The sequence below is a fragment of the Silurus aristotelis genome (assembly GCF_946808225.1).
Source record: "Silurus aristotelis genome assembly, chromosome: 13".
Taxonomy (NCBI): Eukaryota; Metazoa; Chordata; class Actinopteri; order Siluriformes; family Siluridae; genus Silurus; species Silurus aristotelis.
In genome coordinates, this window is record NC_139586.1 from 6,014,262 (window position 1) to 6,029,296 (window position 15,035).

General features: G+C 37.4%; 1 protein-coding gene across 2 annotated transcripts in view; it reads left to right on the top strand.

The window, feature by feature from the left end:
• Window positions 1–15,035, top strand: part of LOC310735413 (protein kinase C-binding protein NELL1-like) — a 275,873-nt gene that overhangs the window by 116,963 nt on the left and 143,875 nt on the right. For both annotated transcript variants that reach the window (XM_083558150.1, XM_083558151.1), the window contains exon 8: window positions 2,797–2,931. In XM_083558150.1, the coding sequence (XP_083414276.1) occupies window positions 2,797–2,931 (135 nt within the window). The remainder of the gene's footprint in view (window positions 1–2,796; window positions 2,932–15,035) is intronic.

Sequence of the window (15,035 nt, forward strand, 5' to 3'; positions counted from 1 at the left end):
TCTCTCTCTCTCTTTCTTTCTTTCTTTCGCACTAAAAACTATACTAGTTAGCTATGATATCTGTAAGATGAGCATTATTTCGTAGTAGTATTGATACAATTAATTGAAACCATTATGTCCAGGTTTGGCAAATCACTTTACATTTGCTGCAAAAAAAAGAAATATGGATAATTATATTATATTATATTATAATTTATGAATTAAGTAATTAACGAAAACTATTTTATATAGTTTTGGTAAATATATGAAAGCAAAGATTAAGTTCAATTCATTTTTGTTTGTGTAGCACTTTTTACAATGGACATTGTCCCAAAGCATCTTTACACAGTTATAAGGTTGAATAATCGTATTCTAAGTATTCTAATCTTATAAGAATACTTGTGATGAGCTTCTAGATAGTTTAACTAAACCTATGGGAAAAAAGAATTTTCCCCAAATGTTTATTTTAATTATTATTATAAAAAAACATCTTGCTTCTCGCAGCACGTTTCTCTCCTTGGCTGTACACTCAGTTATTTCTCCCGCTTTTGCCACACAGACTCGTAGAAGGAGGTATAGAGAATCATGCAGCTGTGTCAAGCGTTTCAATGTCCTTTTTCTGATTCCTCTCAGCAGGAAGCTCTTCACCTGGCTGTTGAAAATGCATCAGCCCGTGAAAAAGGTCCTGAAATGAGGAACATTATCCAATGCCATCCTCCATTTTAATCAGCCAGGCATTATTCCTTTCTGCTTTGTAGGTTGTCTAGAATACAAATGATCGTGGGGTTTTTGGTGAAACAAGAACTTCTTGGGATAAATGATGTCCTGCTGAGTTGAAATGTGTGGTGTTAAAGGGTCAGAAGCTTGGAGCAGAGGTCCTTTAAATGCCTGTTAAGCACCGTACTGAAATATTCTGATCCTATCAATTGATGTACCTTGGTGTTTTATCCGTTAAATGTCACCAGAACTTTGTATTGTATTTTATTGTATTTGAATATTAGGGAGTATTTCCTTGCCACAGTCACCACCGGCTTGGTCAGCAGGCAGTTAAATGCAGTTACAAGTGAGGAGCCTGAAATAGGCCAAATTACAAAGAGTAAAAATAAACTTTTGCTGGCCACATGTACAATCCCAATTCCAAAAAGGTTTTGACCAAAAATTTAGAATTTTTTTTTTTAAGATTTGCAACTCTTATAAATGCATATTTTGTGTGACATAGAACATAGAAAACATATCAAATATTTCAACTAATATACAATTTTATTAAAAATATAAGGTTTACCAGTCGACGAATCATGAATCAATTTCAGAATAATGATCCTCACTGTCAGAATGCAAAGACTTCCATCATCTCCAGTAGATAATATTATGAAAGAATATTCAAAGAATCTGGAGACATGTGCACAAGGAACAAGGACAAAAATCAATATTGAATGCCAGTGATCTTCAAACCCTCAGGTGACAATGCATTAAAACAGAAGTTTTTCTGTAAGGTAATCACTGGATGGGTTTAGAAACACCTCTATAAATTACTGTATGCGAACACATTTTGCTACGCCTTCCATAAATGCACGTTAAAGCTCTATCATGCAGAGAAGGCTTGATAGGAAGTTGGGGTCAGACATAAAACAGCACTTTTAAAGCAGGGAGGGTTAAGGGCCTTGCTCAAGGGCTCAACAGTGGCAAATTGGCAGTCCTGGAACTCTTGGAAGCCCCAATCAATAACCCAATTATTGAATGGCTGTTCAGTAATACAGAGCGCAAACTATTGAGCTTCCACTTCCCCCTTAATCAGGATTGAAATTATACTTTTTAATCAAGAGAATATATGGCTTGTATTGACCTGTACTTTATTACTATAATAAAGTCTATATTTATAGCTGTGACTGTTCATACTCCTACTTTAAACAGTCACCACCGAATTGGATTGCATTAGAAATATGAATAGTACAATAGAAATTGAAGACCTTAATTTATAAGTTGTATTCTTGTATCATACATTTTTACTAACCAAATGAACATTTTAGCTGTACAGTATTTTAGCAGTGGTGCAATAATTGGTGAAGAAGAATATACACAATGGCATATGGTAGTTGCAAAAGAAGCAATCTTAGAGCTTTTGTTTTACAAAAGTGAAAAACAGTGTTGTAGGAAACATCATGCAGCTGTAGCTCTAAGATTACTTCTTTTGCAACTACTATATGACACAATACACCAAGAATTATCATAACAATAACCCATTTCTCTAGAACTGCATATGCTTTGGCGAGTGAATGATCAAAAGATGCATCTGTATGTCTCCATTAAAATATTTGCTTAAAGTGTGATGTTCAGCAGTCATACCATTCTACCTCAGCACACTGAGACAGATATTATGTCTAAGAGTTAAATAAGCATGAGCCTTGTAAAGGTCACAAGCATCATGAGGGTACAACCTAGTAGAATACAGTATATCTCCATGTTAGACCTTTTCGGTGATCAATAAAAGCACTTTGACACAGTATATTCTGATCCAATGCTTTTAGATTACAGACAGCAGAGAAACTTGAAAGGAGTAATCCTTTCTCTATACAAAATTAAACTTGTGTTTCCTCATTGAGTTTAGAGGCCAGCACTGAAAAATCAATGACGTAATTTCCACTTATCCACCTTTAGATTAGTTTCTGAGTGTTAGAATACAAATGTGTGAAAGGCCGAAAAAACTACCTTTATGTGAAAAAAAAATTGAAAATTTAAGTTACAAATCTAAGTAGTGTTTGTCATTTTGCTTCACAATCTCACAATCAATCTCTCTCTCTCTCTGTATATGTGTTGCAGTTGAACTATGCTGAATCCAGACTGAGTCAGTTGGAAAGATGTCACTGTGAGAGGACGTGCAGTGTGAACGATGAGGTATATCGGGATAAAGAACTCTGGACTGAACCCGAAAACTGCAGAACCTGCACTTGCACGGTAAGCTCAAATGATAGCAAATAAAATTAATTAATTTTTTTACTGGGTGCATAACTAATAAATGTTTTCTACAACTTGGTATTTAGCATGATTAGGGTGGACCCTGCATAAGGGTGGGGTTTATATGATAGTGCCTATGTGATTTGGAGCTGGAGTTTGTGTGACGATAGAGAGTGTTTTACAATGACAATGGTAGAACCTGATGAAAGTGACTCCTAGTTGATGAAGGAATGTAGATATGGGTAAGCACTTACAGTGGCACTTACCTATTTTCTATGGGATGATGAAGGGTGGCTCTTGTGGGTGGGGCCTAGGGCAGTGATGGTTCAGTTGCTAAGACTTTGGGTTGCTGAGGATTCAAGCCCTAGTATCACCAAACTGCCACTGTTGTTTGTATGGTGCTCCAAGGCAATGGTTGAACCTGCACTCTAACCCCAACTTTCTGACAAGCTTGTTGTTTGGTTGTGCGGTGGTTAGGGTGCTGATCAGTATGTCAGCAGTTCGAGCCCCAGTCCTGCCAAGCTGCCACTTCCTGCTTGAGGGGTGCTGGGCTCTGACATCAGCTTTCTTATATTGCCGGGATATGTGAGGAAAGAATTTTACTGTGCTTTAGTGTACAGGTGACAAATAAAAACAACCTTTACCTTTTATCTTTACCTCTATGTGATAGTGAATGTGGAGCCTGGATGATGGAGAAGCCTTTATGAGAGTGGGAAGCTGTTACATGGTGGAGCCTACTGCATGTGTTGATGAATTTGGACAGCTGATGATGACAACAGCTTTATTAGTATAGAGTTATAAAGTGTAAAGCTAAAGCCTATGTGTTGGTGAGACATACATCCGTGGGACGTTTTAAGATGGTGGAATATGGACAATTGGCAAATATGTAAGATAACTGGGGCGATCTGATGATAAGTGAACTGAAAAATGTCTGGTGTGTGGAGATTGAGTTTTTGAGGTGATGGATTGTGTACCATTACACTGTGTAATGATAAATGTGGAACTTCTGTGACGGTGGAGTCTGTGTGATGATCTAATTAATTTTAAATCAATTCAGTTTTTTTTGCATAGTACTTTTAACAATAGACATTGTCCCAACTTTGTCCCAACCCAGCTTTACAGAGATAAAAATGTTATACATTTGGAATGTACAAGTTTAGTGCCTATATGTTTGTTCCTTATAAGTTTATCTCTATACATGTATTGACTGTAGCAAGGAAAAAAACTCTGAGATGGTATGAGGAAAAGTAACCAGGAGAGTAACCAGACTCAAAAGGGAAGCCATCCTCATCTGGGTGGCACAGAATGTAGAAACTATAGTTCTATCATTGTTGAGGTGTACTGTCCAGTGACAGATGCCTAAATGCAAAACCGTGCTTCTAAGCCATTGTAGCAGACTGTTGATATGAATTATAGTCCAAACCCAGTTCCCTATTGAAGAGAACTCCATCCATGTCTCTTGCTGTGGTCTTTATTATTTAAAGTACTAACAAAGATCCTGCACCTTTTGATTGAAGTAGGCAAGGTGAATTGTAAAAGAATATAAGCTTGCTCAAGCAATGTAGCATAAGTCTATTTAGTGTTTTATATGTCAGTAGCAGTATTTTGCAATCAATGTGAGATTTAATTGGGCACCACTGCAGGCTGAATAAGATAGAGATGAATGTAGAAGCTCTGTGATGGTGGAGTGTGTTGATGATTTGGCTTGTGCTATAAGGAAAAGTGCTTGGTCATGGAGCATGTATATTGGTGAAGTTTACACACCAGTATCAGATACAAATTAGTGGAGTCTATGGGATTTATTTAGTTAATCGAAAAGCTTGTGTAATGGTAAAGACTATATCAGAGTAGAAGATGGACCTTTGATGTTGGCACCTCTATGAGGTTGTGTTATGCTGAAGCCTATTTAATGGTGAAGCCTGGATGATGGTAGAAGTTGTCAGCCCTGTGTGAAAATTGGAGACACTGGATAATGCCAGGGATAATATGGATGATAGTAGATATTGTAAGAATGTGGAGCCTGTGTATATTGATGGATATTTTAGGATGGAAGGGGTCTGTATGACAGTTTAATTCAAGATAACAGCACTTGTAAAATTGTAGCGCTTGAATAATGGTGGAGCCTGTATGATTATTAACATGGACTGCTAATGTGAGTAGTGTAGAGCCTGGTATGTGAGGCAATTGCCTGTGTGAGGGTGAATGTTGTACAATTCTCTTTTTTTGATGATGGAGTTTGTTTATTCAGGAAGCTTGTATGATAGCTCAATTAAGTTTTATTAATTTTTTATAGTGCTTTTGACAGTTCCTCTAGAATAGACTACTGTAATGCATTACTAGGTGGATGTCCTGCATCATTAATAAACAAGCTTCAGTTAGTTCAGAATGCCGCAGCAAGAGTTCTTACTAGGTCAAGAAAATACGATCATATAACCCCAATCTTATCGTCCCTACATTGGCTTCCTATTAAGTTTCGAATAGACTACAAACTACTGCTACTCACTTATAAAGCACTAAATGGTTTGGCTCCCATGTATCTATCCAGTCTCTTAACACGCTACAATCCGTCACGCTCCCTGAGATCTCAAAACTCTGGGCTTCTAGTAGTTCCTAGAATAGCAAAGTCCACTAAAGGCGGTAGAGCATTTTCACATTTAGCTCCTAAACTCTGGAATAATCTTCCTGACAGTGTTCGGGGTTCAGATACACTCTCCCAGTTTAAGTGCAGATTAAAAACATATCTTTTTAGCAAAGCCTACACATAACACACATCACACACATCACATCACAACCTTGTGCTCCAGAACATCTGATCACATGCACATTATCAACTTGTGCTGTTAATATCATGAACAGCAGCTACGCTAATTCCTCTCCACTGCTTCTCTTTCTCTCCCCATCCCGAGGCTTCCTGAGGTTTGGCCAGCTCCAGTCACGTCCCACCTCGTGAAGATTATGGACCTATGGATGATCATGGAGAAGTAGATGCCGAGTGTTTAAAGGCCCTGGCATGGAGAAGCTGATGCTGGATCTATGATGATCACAAATTGTTCTGTATTGTTGAAAGATTTATGACCAAACTTTTGATGTCACCCATATGAGGATGGGTTCCCCTTTGAGTCTGGTTCCTCTCAAGGTTTCTTCCTCATATCATCTAAGGGAGTTTTTCCTTGCCACTGTCGCCACGGCTGCTCATCAGGGACAAACGCACACCATTCACCTTCACTGTTGTTTTCTGTAAAGCTGCTTTGAGACAATGTCTGTTGTGAAAAGCGCTATACAAATAAACTTGACTTGACTTGACTTGACTTGACAGTGGATATTGAATAAAGGGCTATTGAAATAATAATTGATAGCAGATCTTATGCAATGGTGTAATGGAACCTGAATGATAAGTGGAGTCTGTTTAATAGTGAAGCCTTATTGTTAAATAATGATAGATAAAAAAAAAAAAAGATTTGGTTATCATTAACTTACAATATAAGAGAGTGAAACCTGAATGATAGCAAAACCTGATTTTTTGATAAAATAAGTTTTTAAGTTGGTGGGGCCTGTGTGATGATGTAACTGAAACATGGATGATCAAGAAGTTGTGACCTGGTAATATAAACCTCTGTGGTGACTGGAGAAACAGAAAAATTTTTGAACCCTTGAGAGGGTGGAGCTTTCATGATTGTGTATCTGTGTTAGATCTTCTGTGACAGTGGAGCTTGTGTGTTGGCAGATTTCTTTTTAAACCGATGGACCCTGAATGCTAGTAGAACTTTTAAGATGTTTGAGCATGTATAATGATAAATGTGGTGTCTGGGTGATGAGGTAGTATAATTTCTGTAATAGGGAAGTTTGTGTGATGGTAAAGACTACAGTAAGAAAGAAGTTATAAGATGGTGAAGCCTACAGTATATAATGAATGTGAAGCCTTGATGATGGGACCTATACTGTATACTAGCAGAGCTGTGATATGAAAGCTGTGTCATGGTGGAGTCTGGATGATAGTGGAATTTGGAAGATGGTGGGGTGTTGTGACTAGAGAATCTGCTTTACATTTACAATTAACAGTAAAATACTGGCAGCTGCAGTGGTCATAACTATAAGACAGCTACAGTTGTAATTTACTGTTAATTTTACAGTTCTTTACCGTTATCCACTATTTACTGTGAAATACCACTAATTTAAAACTTGTTTTATTTCCGGAAACCAACTGCACTTAAATTGGCCAACTTAAATTGCCATTTGTTTATAAACTAATATTTAATAGATGTGAGTATATTAGTAGTGAGAACATAATCTACCAGACAAGTTAATTGTGAAACAGCCTTAAGCACACCATGCGCCAAAAAAAATAAAAATAACAATAATAATAATAATAATTTAACTACAGCAGAACTTAAACACACACGGGCATCAACAATCAATGTGTGAATCTCAACATTGGTGACAATCAGAAATAGAATAAAACAAACAGATTAACTCTGAACATTAAAAAACAGTCTAGTAAAAACTCACAACAAAACAAACAACTGCAAAATAAAAGCGAATAAAGAAAATAGCAAGAACATTTAGCTGCATAATTTATTCATTCTACAATGCATGCTGGGAGATTTGTATTATTCTAGCACACAATATGCATAGCATGATAGTTTGTTTGATAAGTCACCATTGTTGAGTTTCATGAGCTAATTCTTGGTGTGTCTGTGTGTGTGCTCATCTGCCTTTAAAGGTTTTGTGCATAACGTTTTTTTATTTTGTTTTTTTCTTTTAGTTAGTTATTCACATTATGTTCCCTGGTGGTCTAGTGGTTAGGATGCCGCGCTCTTACCGCTGTGGCCCGGGTTCGATCCCCAGTCAGGGAACCAACCCCAGCCATTAGGGTTGCACAAGCTTTAGTGCCGGTCCCAAGCCCAAAAAAATGGGGAGGGTTGCGTAAAAACGTGCCAAATCAAATAGGAGAAGCCGAAAGAAAATTTAGTTAGTTATTCACATTAGTGAAATCTCACTTACTAATATTAGTTATTTATTACAAATTATGTTAGTGTTGCAGCTTACTGTTATAAACAAAAATTTTGAAATTAATTAGAACTCACCCACACACAAAAAATACAAGTTAAAACAATTATTTTTTTATAAAATAAATAATCTTTAAAATATCACTTGTAAAATTATTATTATCTGACTAATCATCTATTGATGATTAACAGAATTTATATTTAATCATAGTTTCTCATATATGTTTTTCTTAAAATATATGTTTTACAAACACAAAAAAACATGGAAACTAAAGTTAAAATCAAGGGTCAAGAACCCAACTAAAGCAACCACTGATCTCCAAAATGGTGAACATTTACAATACAATATAAACCCCTGTTAAGTCTCAAAGAAAAAAATTAAGTCAAACTGTTATAACTAAAGCTGGTACTGCTGTTTTTTACATTTACATTTGCGGCATACGCCCTTATCCAGGGCGACTTACAACTGAGCAGGGGAGAGTTTTAGGGCTTTTGCCCAAGGGCCCAGCAGTGGCAGCTTGGTGCTGGTGGGATTTGAACCTGTGATCTTCTGATCCAAAGCCCAATGCCTTAACCACTGAGCTACCACCTCCCTTTGTTGTTTATTCATCCTCTGTTTTAATTCATTAATTCATTAATTATCTGTTTTAATTCAGATAATTTCATCTAAGGCTGTAAATGTAAGTCTTGTTTCTTCCCCTTTCCTTTAGTGATTCTGCATGTTAACATCATGTGTTCATCAGTGCATAAATTCACTCATATTGCTGTTATTCACTCTGTCGAGTGGACTGTACTAGTAAACTAATGTGTGGAATAGTGAATGAGGGTGTGAGAGTGTGATTTCAGACACAGTATTTGAGTGACAATTCTTTGTAAAAGTTTGTAAAGCACTTTTACTATGACAAGAAAATTCTAGAGTGATTATAATTTGGTTAACTATTAGTGATGAAGGCTATCAGCTAATATACTTATTTTTGGAGGTTTCTAATTAATTTCCTATTATTTGTAATAATAATATTACTTCAAGGTTACACAAAAGCTATTAAGGCCTTTAAAAATATTTTATGCACAAACTCTTTAAAGGTGTAGACACAGACCTCAAGAATCAGCACGAATAGTGATTAACAAACTTTTATGCTGCAATGCATGCTGGGTGGTAGAATAGTACAAAACTCCCATGCATTGCAGCACAAATAAATTATCCAGCTGATTATTCTTATTATTTTCTTCATTTGGTCTTATTTTGATGTTATTTGATTAATGACTTTTTACTAGATTGTTTCATGGTAATTATTTTTTGGTTTGGTTTGTTGTTTTTCCCCAAAAACTAATTTTGAAAGGTCGGGGTTCAAGAGCAACACTATAGCAAACACAGATATCCTTTATGGTGACTTTAAATGAACGTACTGTACACCGAAACACCTAAAATTTCAATTAGAGCTTTTAATAAGTAAAGTTGATAATGCTGTTTTGGGGGTTGTTTAATCATCTTCTGCTGAAATCTTGAGATATATAATGTGTTTTAATTTCATTTAATTTTATTTTTGGCTTTGGCTGTAAGTTAACTTAAGTGTTAAGTGTAAGATGAGTGTTTCCCTGCTCTTGATTCTATTTCCATCAGTGACCCTGCTTGTTCACAGGTGTTTATCAATGTTCCATCCTCATTTAATTAGTCACTTCATTATCTCATTATCTTCATCACTGTTTCAGTGTTACTTCAACACTCTGTTGTATGGACACACATTCGATTAGATTAGATTAGATTAGATTAGATTAGATTAGATTAGATTAGATTAGATTAGATTAGATTCAACTTTATTGACATTGTGCAAGGTACATGTACAGAGCCAATGAAATGCAGTTAGCATCTAACCATAAGTGCATAAGTACAATAAATAACAGTAGCTGAATAAGGTATGAGGTTCATATATACAGGGATGAGGGTGATTAATGTACAGAAGAGTGCAGTAGGTAATAATATATGGTGTATATATAGTCATATACAATATACAATACACTGTGTAAAGATTATGCATAGACATAAATTTTAGAAGATACCTACTCAAATGACATTATATGGTTATGTACAAGTATCAATGTACAGTATGTATGATACAGTATATACAGAACGTGACAATGCAGTATTGAATCAGTGCAGTAACAGCCATTTGTGAGGGCTCTAAGGCACCTGTAGCATCTGCCTGATGGGAGAAGGGTGAATAGTCCATGGTTGGGGTGAGAGTCCCTCGCCCTTTGCAGACAACGTTAACTGTAAATGTTCTCCAAGGTGGGAAGATGGTGGGCTGATGATTCGTTGGGCAGTTTTCACCACCTAGGGCTTTATGGTCCGAAGCAGTGCAGCTGCTGTACCACACTGAGATGCAGTTAGTGAGGATGCTCTCAATGGTACAACGGTAAAAGTTCTCCAGTATCCTGTAGCACAGACGGAACATTTTAATTCTCCTCAGAAAAAACAGGCGCTGTTGTGCGTTCCTGGTGAGATCCTCAGAGATGTGGACTCCAAGGACAGCTAACAGCAACTTCGTTGATGTGAATGGAAGCATGAGTGTGATTGCTGGATTGTCTATAATCCACAATGATCTCTTCTGTCTTCTTGGTGTTGCGTTCCAGTTTACTGTCCTCACACTATGCTACTAGGTGCCGGATCTCCTCCCTGTAAGCCGTCTAATCGTTACCTTTGGCCAACCACAGTTGTGTCATCTGAAAACTTAACAATGCTGTTTGAGGCATAGGCAGGTATGCAGTCATAGGTAAAAAAGGGAGTAAAGAAGACGAGACAATACACATCCTCGAGGAACCCCAGTGCTGAGGGTGAAACTGGAGAAGGTGACGTCTGAGTGCCCTTTTGAAATTGAGGATTTTGCTGCGGGGTTAAACTTTTTAAATGTGTGAAATAAAAAAAAAATTAAAAAGACACTATGAAATGTATTTTAACAATAATATACTGTAAGTTTAATTTATGCAATCAAACTGTAAAAAAAAAAAAAAAAACAGTAGTTTGCTATCAACCTTGCTGGCAGTAGTTTATCGTACAATTCTCAGTTGTAATATGCTCACATTATTCCAATATTATAAATATAAATTTTTTAAACAAATGCTGGTTGATTTATGGTTTATTTAAGTGCAGTCAGTTTTTGCAAACAAAATAAGTTAACTCGAGCTGATAGTATTTTATCGTTAATTTACAGGAAAAATATTAACAATGTAAAGCACCAGTTTAACCATATTTTTTATGATAGATCTCTGGCAACCACAGCTGCCAGTTTTTAACTGCAAATTTTACAGGATTGTTTTTACAGAGTTTTTGTAAGCCTGTGGATCCTCTGTAAAAGTGGAGTCTGTAAGATGAATCAGCTTGTGTTATAATGAAAACTGTTTGGTGTTGGAACCCCTATGAGGATGAAGTTCCATATGAGGATCAAGACGGTGGAGGTTGTAAAATGGTGGCATCTGTGTGATGATGAATATGGGGTCGAGATGATGGAGTAGCTCATGTGAGTCTCTGATGATAGCTCTCTTATGAAGATAGATCATGTGTGCTGGTGAAATGTTAAGATGGCAGAGTCTGCATGATGATGTATGTGGTGTCTCAATGTTAAAGAAACCTTAGGCTGGAGTAAATTATTATAATTATATAGCTTGTGTGAAATGTCATGGTGACTGTTACTACAACAAGGCTGTGTGTTGGTGGCGCCTGGTTGATGGTGGAATTTGCAAGGTGGTGGGACTTGTGTGATGCTAGATAAAGATTAGATTAGATTAGATTAGATTAAATTTTATTGTCATTACACATGTACAAGTACAATGCAAAGAAATGCAGTTTGGGTCTAACCAGAGTGCAATAACAGCAAGTGCAGGATATACAGTTTTTACATGATTTACATAAGTTAAATAGAATGGAATATAGGACTATAAACAGTAATTTACAGATGTATATGTACTATAAAAATACAGTTGAATATATATGTACTATGAATATAATATACAGATGAATATATATGTACTATGAATATAATATACAGATACAAATATATGTACTATTATCAATACTATACAGATGAGTAAATATGTACTATGAACATGATTTACAGATGCCTTTTACTATAAACAGAGATTTACAGAGGATGTGAACAGTGAACATAATATATTGCTATTACTATAAACAGAAAATGGGTACATATACAGTGGTAATAAGTTAATGGTGAGCAGCAATACAAAGAGAGCAGTGTGCAAACGAGCATAGTTTTGTGTAAACAGTCCATTAGTGCAATAACCAGGTGTGAGGTGAGAAATTAGCAAGTGTCCAAGTGAACATAAGTTTTTGTGTGGACAGTCCATTAGCGAAATAAGGAGTGTGAGGTGTGGGGGAAAATGTGGTAGTGTATAAGCAAGGGGCAGAGTTCAGTAAAGAGACAGCTCTAAGAAAAAAGCTGTTCTTTAGTCATCTGGTCCTGGTCCGGAGACACCTGAAACGCCTGCTGGAGGGTAGAAGAGAGAACAGTCTATAGGCGGGATGAGAAACTGAAGACGCACTCAACAGCCATCCCATTGATGTGGGTGGTGTCGTGTGTGCCTCTTGACTCTTTCCTGAAGTCCACAATGAGCTCCTTTGTCTGGGAGGTGTTAAGGAGCAGGTTATTGTTGTTGCACCATGTGGCTAGGTGCTGGAACTCCTCCCTGTAGGCAGTCTCATCATTGTTGGTGATGAGACCGATCACGGTAGTGTCAGCTGCAAACTTGATGGAGTTAGATCCATTCACAGGCCTGCAGTTGGAGGTGAAGAGGGAGTAGAGGAAGGGGCTCAGCACACAGCCCTGTGGTACACCAGTGTTGAGTGTGATGGTGTTGGAGCAGATAGAGCCAGATCGAACCTGCTGGGGTCTGTTGGTCAGAAAGTCCATGATCCAGTTGCAGGTGGAGGTGTTAATGCCCTGATTTACAAGTTTGGCTATTAACTTGGATGGTATTAAATGCTGAGCCGAAGTCAACAAACAACATACGTGCGTAAGTGTTCTGATTGTACAAGCGTGTGAGCATAGAGTGCAGTGCCATGGAAACTGCATCTTCTGTGCTCCTATTGCTGCGGTAGGCAAACTGGTGAGGGTCTAATGTGGATGGCAGAGAGTCCTTCAGGTGAGCCAGGACCAGCCGCTCAAAGCACTTTATGACAGTGGGTGTCAGTGCTACAGGGCGGTAGTCGTTCAGTCGTTTTCAGTCGTAAACTGGATAATGATGGAGCCTGTGTAGAGGCAGAGAGTTCATGATGGTAGATGTTGTTACAAATGTGGAACTAAGTTTGATACAATTAAATTTAAATAAACTTAACTGATGTTGGCTCTTGCACAATGGTGGAGCCTGAATGAGAGTAGAACTTTTAAGGTGGCAGAGTCTGTGTGATGAGTGTGGAGCCTTGCTGATTATGGAAGTTGTACAATGGTAAAGCTCATGTGATGAAGAATATGGACACTTTATTAAGAGGCCTGCATGAAGGTGAAGCATGAGGGTGAATGTAGATCCTGGATGATGGTGAAAAAATGTGTTTAATAGTAGTTTTGACAATAAAACATAATGAAAGACCAATACAAAAAACATTCATTGATTTGGGAGAGAATCTTGTACAATGGTGTGATGAAAGAGTAGTCTGGATGATGGTGAAAATTGCATCAGGTTGAAAGATATAAAATGAACTGTTAATGATGGAGCCTTTGCATGATGGTGAAATTTGAAAGTTGCTAGACTCTGTTATAATGAAGCTTGTGTGATGGAGAGAATTATTTGACGGTGCAACTTGTCTGAGGGTGAAGTCTTTGCGATGGTAGCAACTGTTTGATGATGAAATCTTTGGGAGAGGAAAGTCTGCATGTTAGTGGAAGTTTTTAATAAAAAGCCTTTGCATGTTGTCACTTATGTGCTGGTAGAACCTTTGTGACAATATACCCTTGAGATGGTGCTTGTATGGTAAAGTTTTTTTGGGAAAAATCTGAGGGTCAATGGAACTTTTAAGACTTTTAAACACAAATGATGACAGAGCCCGAATGATAGTGAATGTAGAGCCTGGGGTTTACTTAATAGGGAAGCTTGACTGCTGATATTTATTGTATGAACATTTAAAGATGGGGAAGCTATATGATGAAGGTGGAGCTGGGATGATGGGGGAGATTGTGAACCATATTGGCTCTTTTGTGTAAATGAATGTAGAGTCTAGATGATGGTAGATCCTGTGTGATGATCATTGCACATGGTGTAATAATGGAGTATGTATTAACGTGAATGTGGAACCTAGATGATGGTGCAAGCCTGTGCGATGGTAGAACTCTAGATAATGAATCCTGGATGATGTTGGAGTCTGTGTGATGGTCAAAATTTTTAAGATGGTGGAGCCTGTAATAATGAATGTTGGATCATGGATAATGATGAAGACTGTATAGTTCTGGGAGTTTTAATAGGGTGGAGCCTGGATGATGATGCCCTGTAATGGTGGAGCTTACAGTATAAGATAGCGCCAACGGTGTAATGGTGTCAAACTGTTCGTTGGTTGAACCCATATGAAGGTAAAGTTCACAGGATGGTGGAAGTTGATGATGGAGGAGTATTGGTAAGATCACAGTGCCTGTATGAGGACAGAGAATGTGTGATGATAAAAATTTTTTGAAGGCTGTACTTATCAAAGTTGTAGGGTGGTGGGGAATGTGTGATGGTAAAACTATAAAATGGCAGTGTCTGTAGAATGATGAATTGTGTGATGGTAAAGCACCTCTGTGACAGTGGGTTTGGAGGCTGGTGGATTCTCTGTAATGATAATAATGAAGTCCATTTGAAAGCAGGAACTGTTTGAGATCAAAGTTTCCATGAAAGTGGATCTGTGTGATGACAGGAAAAATTGGATAAAGGTAGATACTGTGTCAAGGTGAACTTTTGATGATAATGGATCTTGTAAGAATGTGGAGCTTCTGTGATGAAGGAACCTGTATGGTGGTGAAAGTTATAATATGGCGGCTGTATGAGGGTAGAGTTTATGTGTGAGAAACTCAAGTCTGTGTGATGGTGAACGTGGGCCCGAATGTTTATAAAAGTTGT